Source organism: Doryrhamphus excisus, linkage group LG6, assembly GCF_037039965.1.
Source record: "Doryrhamphus excisus strain RoL-2023G ecotype Guam linkage group LG6, RoL_Dexc_Guam_v1.1, whole genome shotgun sequence".
Taxonomy (NCBI): domain Eukaryota; kingdom Metazoa; phylum Chordata; class Actinopteri; order Syngnathiformes; family Syngnathidae; genus Doryrhamphus; species Doryrhamphus excisus.
The window spans coordinates 19,916,158-19,930,707 of record NC_136362.1 but is presented as its reverse complement, the minus strand read 5'-3'; the positions used below and the strand labels follow the sequence as shown (position 1 = coordinate 19,930,707).

The window sequence follows — 14,550 nt, the reverse complement described above, 5'->3', positions numbered from 1 at the left end:
TGTTGTATAGAAGATCTTTGATTCATGTTTTAGTAGGTCCTTAAAAATACTAAAGGGCTCATGTCATCAACATGTCTTTGAGTAGTACGGTCAGAGTGTACAGTATGAGTGTATTGCATAATTCATTACTATCATTTGATATTTGGTCTGACATGCAAAAAAAAAAAAAGAATAATAGTGAAGGAATTCTACACAAATAAAATGTTATAGATCACTTCAAATTGTAAAGCGGGTAGAAAAGCATAAAACAGGACTCTTGGGGCTTCTCTAATATTGAATGTGAAATGAAAAGCCAGAGTCAATATGGAGACAGTGCAGGGACTCGGTTGACAGGGAGTGTGCACCACAGTGGGGAAGGACTGGTTATTAGGCTGGGCTTTGGCTTCATCAATCTTCAGGAGTCTGGGCGCTGGCCATTGACAATATGAGCTCAGAGCCGGGGTTGAATACAGATGTGCTGTGGACCGCTGGTCCCCAAATAGAGGGTCTGGACTCAGCAATGGGCTATGCATTTGTATTTTCTGGGTCATAACTCAAGAGAGAATATGGAAAATAGGCTCATTGTGGTGGATGCATTGGGCATATTTGAAATATATATAAGCCAGCATGGAGCTGTGCTGCAAAAAACATTAGTTTGCAACGGAGCATAAATGCATGTGTTACTATTAAAATCTCTTCCTTGCTATTCAACCACACAAAAAACAAAATCTCGTGGTAAACTCGATGAAGAGCAGACACAGTGTGATGCTGCACTGGAACCCTTCCATGGAAAAATCGATTCAATTTACTTAGTCTGTTCCAGAGTCAAACTGTCACCAGGTATAGTGAAAGAAAACTCCAGGCCACATCCCAGGGCGAAGTCAGAACACACCATCACCTCCGCAGGCCGACCCACCCCAACCGCCAACCCCCAGAATGCACCTGTCCAACGTCTAGCGCCCTGTCATTCAACAGTCCTCTTCATCATGCCACCAACATTTCAACAACGTTCATTCAAAGTGACAGCCAAGAGCCAAACATCTGTACCTCGTCATTGCAAAGCTCCAAACAGAATGCTTCCAGAAGAAACATCAATCAAACCCAAGTGCTATAGAGCGTCATCTGCAGGCCACCAGAGATCTCCAATTATGAGATTTTAAGTTTATGAATTCAGACAGAATAGAATTGCAGCTTCAGGAGCTCCGTGGGAAAGTCTCCTTACCCGCCCCCCTGTATAGCCTCCACACCAGAAGAAGAGATATCGCTCCCGATCGATCGTTTCTTCTGCTTTTGTACTTGTTTACCTCAGACCATCAGCGCCAGTGTATCTCAAGCTAGTCTGTCTTCTGCATTCTCTTCCAAAAGACATGATGAGGACACCATTTTCCTCCTCTGTCCTGAGTTATTTCTTGAATTCAATAGTGTTTCTCATTTTCCCGATCGATATGCTGGGACTTGCAACTTTCTTTGGCACCATGATGGGAAAAACTATTGAATTCACGACGTAACTCATGGCAAGACAGGAAGGTGGCGTTTATGTGGTTTGGAACAGGTACATCAAGAATCACATCTTCAGTGAAAGTAAACGTCAACTTAAAATTATTTATTTATTTAATAATAATAATAATAATAATATAATTATGATAATAATAATAAGAATTATTATCATTATTAGTAGTAGTATTATTATTAGTATTATTGATACCATAATAATAATAATAATACTAATAATAATAATTATTATTATTATCATAATTATATAATACTAATAATAATACTAATACTAATACTAATAATAATACTAATAATAATAATAATAATTATTATTATTATTATTATCATCATAATTATATTATTATTATTATTATTATTATTATTATGTTATCAATAATACTAATAATAATACTACTACTACTAATAATAATAATAATTATTATTATTATCATAATTATATTATTATTATTATTAAATAAATAAATAATTTTAATATTAAATTAATAATAACAACAATAATAATAATTATTATTATTATTATCATAATTATATTATTATTATTATTAGTATTATTTATTATGGGAAAAACTATTGAATTCAAGAATTAACTCATGGCAAGACAGGAAGGTGGCGTTTATGTGGTTTGGAACAGGTACATCAAGAATCACATCTTCAGTGAAAGTAAAGGTCAACTTAAATTTATTTATTTATTTATTATTATTATTTCTTATGGGAAAAACTATTGAATTCAAGACGGAACTCATGGCAAGACAAGAAGGTGGCGTTTATGTGGTTTCGAACAGGTACATCAAGAATCACATCTTCATCTTCAGAAAGTAAAGGTCTATTATTATTATTATTATTATTATTATTATTATTGTTATTATTATTATTATTATGGGAAAATGTATTGAGTTAGTGTCCAGTTTGGTCAGAGTAGGTCCTTCTGGAAGGAATGAATGCCACTAACCAAGGCTCCACTGTATATCGATATGTATTATTTCCTAGAGGGGTAATATAGAGTGTGTAGTTTACAGTGTGTGTTATGATGTGATGCTGATAAACACTCATTCATTTGCTCTAATCACACATGAGGTTAATGGGGTTCCTGTTCCTTCACCTGCTTTCTTTCACAAGTAGCGTTTAAGAGCGTTTTCCATTAACCGCACGACCTCCTCGTGTTCCCTTCGCATTTCAACATCCACCTCCTGCAAATAAGGGTGCTTTGACATTGCCAACTTTTGACACAAGCCAAATTGTTTTGTTTTCAATCCCAAGCCATGTTATCATGAGCTAACCCACTGGAGAGACTCATGGAGTAGTTTTTGGTAACATTTAGGAGGCGGACTTGTTAATGAGGAGAAAGAAAAGCAGGCTGACAGCTCATCAGGAGCTGTCTGCTCTCAGTGACAGCCTATCCCACTCATTGTCCTTTCCTTCATGCTTTCACAGGGACATTGTGGCCTTTTTTTTAAACTCCCTCTGCGTCTAAGACTGTTAGTTCTGCATAACCTTTACCAACCTCATACGGGTACCAGGAAGAGAACACGTAAGAAGAAACATTTAGTGTTGCAAAAACAGAGCATGCACGTACAGGTGGGAGGCGTGGGTGCAGTGTACAGGTTTTTTTTTTACATTTAAGTGAAAGAGGCTAAAAAAAAGGTGAGTAGCTGGCCCGAAAATTGGTTTGTCCATGCTTTCCAGGAGGTGAAGCTGGTTTCACGGAGAGCATCCACTGTTTGGAAATGATGCCAATTTTTGTAAACGTCCCTTGCCATCCATCCCTAAATATTCTCAATTTGATTTACAGATGCAGCACGGTGGACTAGTGGTTAGCATGTTTTCCACATCGCATCTGTGTAGCGTTTGCATGTTCTCTCCATGTGTGTCGGGGTTTTGTGTGGGTACAAAAGCATTCCAAAAACATTCCTTTTTAGTTGGCGACTCCAAACTGTCCATAGGTATGAATGTGAGTGTGAATGGTTGTTTGTCTATATGTGCCCTGTGATTGGCTGCAACGTTGTGAGGATAAGCGGTAGAAAATGAATGAATGTATTTTTACATACCTGACGTTGGTGTTAGTGTTCTAAGGTTAATAATACATAATATACTTAATAATGTACATAATCGCTCAAAGGGCAATTATATAGAACAACAATTACTATGAAGACCTTCAGTCAAGCACACAGTTTCACCTCCTGATATTAACACTCACCTTTGGGGGCATTTTCTTCTCCCAACATGCATCAGCAGATCAATAACGGGTCCATTGCCGGCTTACATGCGCACATTATAAATATTAGAAACGCATGCAGAATGTAAGCTATGTCCAGTGAACAAACACCAATAACAAATGATCATGATGATGCAATGAATAATGACCGAACCCCTACTGCTCTCATTATGTCTGCACAAGCAGACTGGGCCATTACCTCGCAGGGTCCCACTCAATGATTTCCTCTTTAAGGCTGCACTCCCCTAGATCTTCAGCTCAATGGGAGTATATGTATGTATGAGGGAGTTAGAACATTTCAACGTAAATTACCTCAGTAAAGAAACTTTGTATAGTGTCTCCAGCAACACAGAAAACTCCATTTGTTCTGTAGCTTTAAGCTATATGTCATAGCATTTATTATCCACTAGATAGCACTGTAAGCACGGGTTAAAAAAAAACGTCCATAACGTTATTTTTCAAGAGTAAACTGGCAGGGAAAATCCACCTTTAATACTAATAAATAGCATACATTAACTTTATTATGTTTGTTGTGATGCAGACATGAAGAACGACCGATGGACCAACACAAATGATCAGTTTCACCTTTTGGTCATGTAACAGCACCCCCTGGCGACAAGAATAGGTCAATGCAGTTACATAAACGGTAGCTGCCACTTAGAAAGTGTATCAATAACTTTACAGTACACTATTTGTTTGAATGGGAGAGACTGCTAGGATTATAACAGTAATACGACAAAATTATGAGATCAAATAAGTTACTGTATTAAGCAATTTACGAAGTTAGGACACATTTCAGTATGACGCAATGCAAATAATAACATGTGAAAAATAAGAAAAAAGAAATAAATTAAATAATGAAAAAAATTGTACCATTAACCTTATAAAATGAAAACCTTATTGTAAAATGTGAAGTTAAAATTAAATAAAAAAAAGTATCAAATTAAAAACAATGGAAAATAAATAAATCAATATTTTTATTTGTATTGATTCTCATTAGATAATACAGACTTCCCAGACTCAAAACAATTATAATAATCCTAATATTATGAAGTATAGACGTGTATATAAATATTATAATTTCAATTTATAGTTAAAAATTGAAAAAAATAATGTAAAATTTTGAAAACTGTAAAAAAAAATGTAAATAGTAAATTAGTACTAGATAATTATAAGTTTGTTTTCATCATTCTACAGCAATGCTCATATACAATATCTTATTTTTAACTTAAATAAGTTAAAATGATACTCTTTCCCTAAGAATCATCAGTGCTGCTAAAGCCTTTTCCCAGTTGACTGCTAAACTGCATTAATCCCAATTGTCCGCTAGATGGCAGTGCCAGTATTTGCAACTGTGGAAGCATTATTGTTAGTAAAGAGCTTTATGTTAGATAACCTGTACCTCCTTCTTCTCTTTGGTAACAACCCACACTGCTGCTGGTGCTGCACTGGAGTCCCAACACAATCTTGTGCGACACAGAAGCAATTTGTATAACAACATTATTTTCGTCTCCCATAGGTTCCTGCTCAAGTAAACCTAATAAGAAACAACTTCATAAAGTATCTGTTCTATGTGTTTCAATAGTATAAAAATGACTTTACTTGAAACATTGTCTGTACAGTTAATGAAGGTTTTGTGATGGTAACAGGTTGACACATTTGTTTCTATGGTCTCCTGGGGTGGTAAAATGTAACAGTTGCGTGATGACGGACTCCATAATTGCACCATTGCTGCACGTTTGCCTGCTAAAGAAAGAAACGAGACACAATTTGAAAATCTTACAATGTATATAATTGACGATTCTGAAGGTTGTTTTTTTTGTAGATACAACAGCAAACAAGACATCTGCATCGTTCTCTTTCTGACATATCTCCTCACCATAGATTTCTGATAAGAACAACAAAAAAAGTACATAAAAACAAGCCCAAAAATGTGAGTCACACTCATGTGTATCGTTGCGGTTGTGTTCGATGGGATTGAGCCTCCTGTTGTGTTTATACCGTACTGACCCGAATATAAGACAGCATTTTCTCCCTTGTCTGAAAAACATTAGAGACTAGAATTTTATACAGGCAGACCAGGTGGTGGCAACATCTCCCTAAGAATATCTGAGCTTTTCTTCTCGTCACTTACACACAGCTGTGACCTGGCAACACAGAGACCCAATGGAAAAAAAATGGGTGTGTCAAAGTGAACAAACAACAGAGTGCTCATTTTAAGATCATCAATGAGGCAACTGTCCAGCAGCTAAGAATTATATCATTTTTTTGATACTGAAAATGATTATTTTTGGATTCAAAAAAATTATTTTTCCCAAAACGGGTCGTCTTATATGTAAGATTGTCTTATATCCAGGTCAATACTTATTTGCATACCACAAATCAATAGTCATTTTATAGACGGTATTGACTTTGCGTATTGATGGCCTTGTCTTGTGATCTCTTTGTGCAGACAACGCCACTTATTGGCCTCATAAAAAGTGCAGGTTTTCTTTATTTTTTTTGTTAAAAAAAGGAGGGAAGTGGGACGGCTTTGAGTAGAATCAAAAAAGGAGAAGGAGGCAATGACAAAAGAAATCAAACGCTCACACTGTGAAGCGGCAAGTAAAAAGATAGAAGTGGTATTCGAATTGGAATGTCACCATCACAGTTGGGAGTCCCCTTGTCGTTGATTATAAGGATTCATGCTTACTTCCACATTTGTTTTCTAATTATTTATTTCAAGGGGCTGCACAAAAAAATATAAAACAATCAGCCCCATGTGGTGCTTCTATCTCCAACATGATTGTTTTGAAATGCCAAGATGGACCCCCAACCGGACAAAGTGACAAAATCCAAAAGTTTCAATTGAGAGACTCTCATACACACAGCCACCGGCATTTGGCAAACAAGCAAAGCCCTCTGGCACACACACACACACACCTACACAAACACACAGCCATTTTTTAAATGTGCTTCTGATGTCTCACATCTGCAGGTGTATATGTATATTTTAGTTATAATAATGATACGTCTTGTCAATAAAAACATGGGAAGTTCCTTTTTAATGATGACCGGTATTTAACAAATACACTACTGTGGGATGAGCAGCACAGCATTGTGTTTATCAATGACTACCTCCACAATTTGGTGATGGAAATAATGTAATGGTCTGCCATCAACCCAATTGATGACTTATGAAGGAAGCTTTGCAGCCGTATTTCTGCTTATATATATTACCGTCCCACAGCAGTGTGTGACCATGCATCATTTAAAAACAGCCAACTAAACACTTATCAGGGATCAGCTTGTGACCACCACAACCTTGTTGCCTGACTTCTTGCTTAAAAGTGGACTTCCACCTCACAGCAGTGTGTGACGAGGCATCAATGCATGTTCCTTGCACATGGGACATCATTCAAAAAGGAAACAAAGAGCCAACTAAACACTTGTGGAATTAGCTTGAGTATTATGTTGATACAAGCGTGACGACCACAGCCTTGATGGCTGACTTCCTGCTTGAGGGATGTACTGCCATCCCACAGTAGTGTGTGACCAGGCATCATTTCAAAAGGAAATAAACAGCCAACTAAACACTTATGGGATAAGCTTGTGACCGCCACAACCTTGTTAGCTGACTTCCTGCTTGAGGGGTGTACTGCCATCCCACAGCAGTGTGTGGCCAGGCATCCATGCATGTTTCTTGCAAATTTAGCATCATTTAAAAGATAAACTGCAAACTAAACACTTGTGGGATCTGCTTCGATGCGATGTTGACGCAAGCGTGACCACCACAGCCTTGTTAGCTGACTTCCTGCTTGAGCGGTGTACAGCCATGACACAGCAGTGTGTGACCAGGCATCCATGCATACGTCTTGCAAATTAAGCATTATTTAAAAGATAAACTGCAAACTAAACACTTGTGGGATCAGCTTTGGTGTTATGTTGGTACAAGCGTGACCACCAAGCCTTGTTGGCTGATTTCCTGCTTGAGCGGTGTACAGCCATCCCACAGCAGTGTGTGACCAGGCATCCATGCATGTTTCTTGCAAATTTAGCATCATTTAAAAGATAAACTGATAAACTACAAACTAAACACTTGTGGGATCAGCTCGGGTGTTTTGTTGGTGTTAGACCCTGTTGGCTGACATCCCACAGCAGTGGTTAACCAGGGCATCCGTGCATGTTCCTTACAAAAGGGGTGATAAACACGTTTTCCTATGATTTTAAATGTTTTGGCAAGGATCACTGTTACCAAACACAATTCTTTTAACTCTTGCTTTATTTATAGTTGAAAGTGGAAGGTCCCAGTGTGCAACAGAAGCAATGTTGCACATAATTCTAATACGTTACCGTCATTCTTGACATTTCGCCATCTGAGCTTCTTCCCCGCAATGTGAGAGTGATTATATACGCATCTTTTAAAATGGTAAAACTGGAAGGTCATGACAACAAAGGGAAGAGGTGGCAAAATAATCCCCTCACGATAGATTTCCACTGAACTGACTGTTTGGATCATCATCTGTGCAATTAAAATGCAAATTACAGTAACCATGGCTCTTTGCATGGGTGCATTTTGTCTTCCTGCCCCTGCTGCTTCTGTTCTGATAGCCAAAATTCTGACCTGCAAAGCCTTGGCTGTGAGGACAGGTTGAGGGGGCCTAGAAAGTTGCTGTCATTCGAGAGCTGACCTGGCTCTCGCCGTGGGAGTGTGAAAAGAAGCATGGATTGAGCACGGGTGGGCTCAGGTTGCTCCCACTTTAAATGAATCATCGCTATTATTACCTTTGAAGTGCTGATGCTGAGGCTTGATGCATCAAAAGGCTGTGCCGCCGGGTTAGTTTGCCTAAGGTTGAGGTTCTATAGTAACATTTTGGAGTGATTAATGAATCCACTCTGGGGTCTACTGTCAGTCATTGACAAATAAATAACAATATCAAATCACTAAGTGCTGTTAAACGAATGAATTTAGTGTCTCCCGCTCCCTATTAGATTTCCAATTACACCATAAACATAAAAAGATTAGATGATCAGCTCTAATGGTGTCGTATTATAGCGAGACATGAAAGACTAGAGCGCTTTTTTGTCATTTCTTCTCATCCGAACCCTAAATCAATCCGTCCAAGTATAATGTGTCATTTTGGCAAAGTAACTTACACCCACATACTGTATCTCATCTCCTCCCTCACCATTTTAGAACCCTCACAAAGCCCAAACCCAGTCCCTCTCGACCTCAGTCCAAGCATGGCTGCGCTCTCCACACCGCCAATTATCGCCGCAGCAGCAAAACCAGCAGCGAGATGAGATAGGTGACCACGCAGGGCAGACTATGATTGCTTGAGTTTGTCACGACCTTCTTGTTTTCTGGAGGGTAGGGGTACACTTCGGCTTGCTCCGTCATGGGCACAACGAGGCGAGGCTCTCGGGAACAAATTTCGTCGGCACAAATGCTGCCGCTTCCAGAACCACTGGCATCATCACCTGTGGACACAAGAGTAGAACACGAGGAGGGTAAACATTTTTACCAAGCTTACATTTTTTGATTTCAGAATTGGGCTGCACGGTTGAGAGTGGTTGCCGCGCAGGCCACACAGCTACGAGACCTGGGTTTGATTCCCTCTCAGGCATCTCTGTGTGGAGTTTGCATGTTCTCCCCGTGCATGCGTGGGTTTTCTCCGGGTACTCCGGTTTCCTCCCACATTCCAAAAACATGCTAGGTTAATTGGCCACTCCAAATTGTCCATAGGTATGAATGTGAGTGTGAATGGTTGTTTGTCTATATGTGCCCTGTGATTGGCTGGCCACCAGTCCAGGGTGTACCCCCGCCTTCTAGGACGCCTGTGACCCTTGTGAGGATAAGCGGTATAGAAAATGAATGATTTGAGAATTGATTTTGAAGCGTGAAGAGCTGGGATGATAAGTATCAATATTTCCGTATTGATCAGCACATCACTATAAGTCAATGGTTCTCAATTATTGACATTTTTTTGGGACATATGATGTGTCAGTCATATCTCTTGTTGAGCTGTGGAACCATCTACCTTTAATTATTTAAGTGGAATGTACATCTAAATGTGTAATTAGTTGTCGTCGTTGGAGTAGCTAGCGTTAGCTAATGCATTTCGTTGGTGTTGAATGTCACAAAAATGTACAGTAAGTCATAATGTAGAGACCAAATGTTAGCATCTGAATAAGTTTAAAATAGCGTCGCTGTTTGTCAGACACCTGAACTGAACTTGTGTTTACAGTTATGTTGCATTCAAGCGTCATTATTATCGCGAATCGTACAGTATCGAGAGGCCTCGCCCTAGTCCGGAGCATCTGCACCTATTTTTTGTATCCTGGCTCTAACGCTTTCCTTTGGCTTGAATGCAAACACTTTGAAGGAACCGATTTTTGGCCGCAAATATTCCATGAAGACCATTTGACCGGCCCTGTGGACTGTGTAGTTGAATGTGCTCGTGTCCTGTGAGGGAGCTGCTGGGAAGGTCAGCTGCATTCGATTTCTGCCTGCCGCGGCCAACTTGAGTTGCTAAATCTCCTGTTTAGGCTTTGCAGAGAGACAGCTGGAGAGAGTGTTACTGTGAAAAGCCCAAAAGAGGCTGATGCTGGGTGACAATAAGGCTTTGTTACTCACCCTGCTCCCCTGTTTACAAATGAAACGGTGAATTGTTTGGTAACATCTTCTTTTGTCTGCTTCTCTCAGCTTTCAATCTCCACATACAGTAGTAGTTTTATTGCATTACTTTAGCCCTCCTTGCATTTTTATTATGGTGGCTGTTGTTTACAGGGGTATAGAATTGCATGTAATCCATCATACTCAGTGTTGCTTGTTCCGCTCCTGCAGCTAATATATCATATATATGTATATAATTCTATAAAACCTCTCTTAACAAGTGTATGGAATAGCAATGGCAAGATGTACTCACTGGTGTCTTGGAAGTCCACGTCGTTGCCGTTGAGAGCATTCTTCAGTCGGTGTGTCATGATCTTCAGCTGCATTATCTGCTGCCTTATTGTCATGTCGGGCTTAGTGATGTCAATCTCCACTTCAGGGTTGTTGATCTGGCTCGCGAGACCGTCACCAATGACCTCAGGAAGATACCTAGAACGCATGAATAACACTTTTTTACACCGTATACATTATATCCAGTATTAAAGGAGGGACACAGAAAATTCACAGCTCTGTTTGATTCTATCCTTCTGTGTTGTGAATTTTTTTGTGCCTTTTTAAAAGCATGCAGGCCACACACCTAGGAGACCCGGTTCGATTCCCCGCTCAGGCATTATTGTGGGTTTTCTCCAAAAACATGCTAGGATAATTAGCGACTCCAAATTGTCCATAGGTATGAATGTGAGTGTGAATGGTTGTTTGTCTATATGTGCCCTGTGATTGGCTGGCCACCAGTCCAGGGTGTACACCGCCTCTGACATTCATACCTATGGACAATTTGGAGTCGAGCAACAGATACCATCCATTCTTTTTCTATAGCGCTTATCCTCACGAGGGTTGCGGATATGCTGGAGCCTATCCTAGCTGTCTTCGAGTGAGAGGCGGGGTACAACCTGGACTGGTGGCCAGCCAATCACAGGGCACATATAGACAAATAACCATTCACACTCACATTCATACCTATGGACAATTTGGAGTCGCCAATTAACCTAGCATGCAAACTCCACACAGAAATGCCCAATGGAAATCGTACCGGGTCTCCTTGCTGTGTGGCTAACCACTTATCCACCGTGCAGCCCCAAGCAACAGATTATTTATATTATTTCCTATGGGACTAATTTCATTATAACAAATTGTATGTGAATGTGCCTGGTCGTATTCGAGATTCCTCTGTATGACACGATTAAAAAAACTTTTAAAAAAATCCTATGCACTTAAAAAAAGATTATTCCTGGGCCTTTAGGTGATTCTGTAGTTTGATCTAATAACTTGAACAGAATGTAAAGCAGGTTACCTCATTAAAAGGTGAACCACCTTAAATCTAAAGGGTTAAATGGTTCTTGCAAGCCCACTAAATCCCCACTCGCTGCTACAGAGCTAGGTTTTAAAGCTTAGGGAGCATTTAAGAGAGAGCCTTAATGCCTGAGGTAAAGCTTCTATTCCATACCTGGCCCGAGTCATGCCGTTCCAGCACCTGTCTTCAGCGCCTGCACCGGTGGCCACTCTGTCGCTACAGAGCATTTTTGGAAGAGAAATCCAATACGGCTGCATGTCCCTGAGTCTCACGGTTACATCAGTCACCTGGAGAACAGTAAAGGAAAGCAGATGGTCTTTTCTATTTCGTTGTCCCCAAATCCCCATCATGACGTTCCATTCAAACATGGGAACAAGAAATATTCTTTCTTCATCACACCAAAACATTCATTCCCATCTAATGACCTCATGAGTTTAAAGGTGAAATAAACATTGAAAAGGATTTAATTGTCCATGCAGAGTGCTGCTTTCTGCGCCATAAAACATCCCGAGATACCGGCCAGACTCAGAGCCTTCAGAGAGCAATAACAGTCTAATAGTTTTCAACTCACCAGACGGCCAAGTTTGTTCGCACTGCTTGCCGACCTGTCCTCCGCTGTCGTCTTTTCATCCTTTGGAAAGACGTCCGCTTCTGTGCTGCTGCTTGTTTTTTCTCGGAGGCTGCCACACGCCTGGAACAACTGCAAAAGGACAGAGCAAATTAAACAGGGCAGCTCTAAACGCAGCACCCTTCTACCATTAGATTCACTATCTCTGCTCTGGACATGTCCAAACCATCTCAGTCTGGCCTGTCTGACTTTATCTCCAAGGCAGATTCGTTCCTGATCCTATCCATCCTGGTCACTCCCAATGTGAATTACACATCACGCCTGACATTTTTCTCCACCCATTCCATCCTCCCTACACACGCTTCTTTGCCTCCTTTTCACAATCTCCTTTGTTCTAAATTGTTGACCCCAAGTACTTGTAAAAGTACTTAAAGCAACAATATGTTGTGGATGTCCAATGTTATCGGTCCATATTGGCATAATATCAGTATTATTAAAGCAACAATTTGTTGTGAATGTCCAATATTATCGGTCCATATTGGCATAACATCAGCATTATATTGACATAATGTCAGTATTATGCCAATATGGACCGATATCCACAACACATTGTTGCTTTAAATACCGTATATAATGAAGCGTAAGCATATGGCTTCAGATATTTAATTTTCAATGGTAGTAAGCATAACATGAAATAATATGACTTTACTGGCTAACCTTTAATTAATTATCAGTAGAAAATACTGCATCAAGGGAACACAATGTGGACTTGAGCTATTATAGACACGCATCAAAGCCACTCTAAACTGTGGCGCTGCTTATTTGCATGGTCCCATGAGTATTTCAGACCACAGTTCTGTAATACTAGATCCCCATGTGGATTATATAAACGGAGCCCTGGGAATACTGTCAGACTGCAGTCAATCTGTCATCTGGCAATCTGCCCTTCTTAGGATAGCCTCCAGTTTTTGAACCTTCACATAAAAAAAAAAAAATCTTGTCTTAAGCCTCTAGTCGTGTCTGCCACCTTAAATCTAACCATGGCTTGTCGCAGATTGAAGTGTCGGAAGAGGAAATAGGGTGTTAAACAGAGGGGTGGAAATGGCTTTCAGGTACAGGAACACATCCTTAACACACGCTGTGTCTACTGTCTGTGATTTGCTTTTAAGGAAGAGAGGGTAAACAATAGGGTTCTGATTCTCATTCCTTGGTTTGATTGCGGTTCGTAACGATTCTTGATTCTACTGGTTTTACAAGGCAGGGTCATAAAAGTTTGCATGGTTTAATTGAGGGTTGTGAACGATAACATCCAGTTAGACAAGCGAACGATTCGTCTGTGGCGGTAGCAGCCTCAGGTATCGATGACAATCAGCCATAAATGTTTAGGTCAGGGGTCTCAGACACGCTGCCCACAGGCCAAATGTGGCCCGCAGGACACTAGTTTGAGGCCCCCGCCTTGATATGAAAGTTTAATGTTAGTTTGATATGGATGCTGTATGGTATCATGTACCCAGAAAAAATTATTACGTTTGATTAATGTTCATGTTAAAGGTTAAATACCTGTTAATAGTTATCCTCCCTAGATGTGTGGAAGTGGTAATTTTTTGGCTATTTAAGTTTAAAGCAAATAACTTGAAGGCTACCGTTTAGGTCGCTAGCTCTCTAGTTTGCGAGTTAGCATGTGTCTCAAGACCCTGCAGTTGCGCAATATGTTGTAAATAAAAAGAGTAAATGTGACTATAGTCGTGTTTTGTCATGTCTACAGGGCTCTAATAATGCTTTGTTCATTTTAATCTGAAAAAAATAATTTGTCTACCCACCAACTATATGTGGTTTCTTAAGTTTTTATTATTTGCCGTTTTATTATTATAATTATATTTATTTATTACTGATTGATTGATTTTCTTTATTCTTGATTTGTTTATTTATTTTTCATCTTATTTTGTGCAGAAAAATAAAAATTAAGATATTTGAGAACAGTGGAATGTTTTATCAGAGCTTTTATTGTAGAAAATCGGAACCAAAGCACTGAAAAAGATGGTATACTTTTCTGTTTTTAATATATGCGTTTTATTTTTTTTGGAAAACCTGATGCGGCCCAGCCTTGCCCAAACCCTAGCTCCAGTGGCCCCCAAGTAAATTGAGTTTGAGACCCCTGGTTTAGGTTAATCGACTGTGGAAACATGCATTGGGTATCGTGAGAGAAGCAATCGGTACAAGTGCATGCTGTCTATGTGCAAAATCTGGGATCACGCAGACATGATGTAACACTTTTAGTGTAGGAGGAACCTTAGCTGCATGCAGACTGCATCGAGTTGACAGGTGCACGC

At 39.6% G+C, this 14,550-nt stretch overlaps 1 protein-coding gene across 1 annotated transcript in view; it reads right to left on the bottom strand.

Moving 5' to 3' along the window:
• Positions 1–5,481: 5,481 nt before the first annotated feature.
• The window catches only part of gpc1b (glypican 1b), a 92,362-nt gene continuing 83,293 nt past the window's right edge, over positions 5,482–14,550 (bottom strand). Inside the window, exons 7-10 of the mRNA XM_058067570.2 lie at positions 12,224–12,352; positions 11,806–11,939; positions 10,615–10,790; positions 5,482–9,166 (exon numbers count right to left, since the gene is read on the bottom strand). Of these exons, the coding sequence (XP_057923553.2) occupies positions 8,955–9,166; positions 10,615–10,790; positions 11,806–11,939; positions 12,224–12,352 (651 nt within the window). The 3' untranslated portion in view covers positions 5,482–8,954. The remainder of the gene's footprint in view (positions 9,167–10,614; positions 10,791–11,805; positions 11,940–12,223; positions 12,353–14,550) is intronic.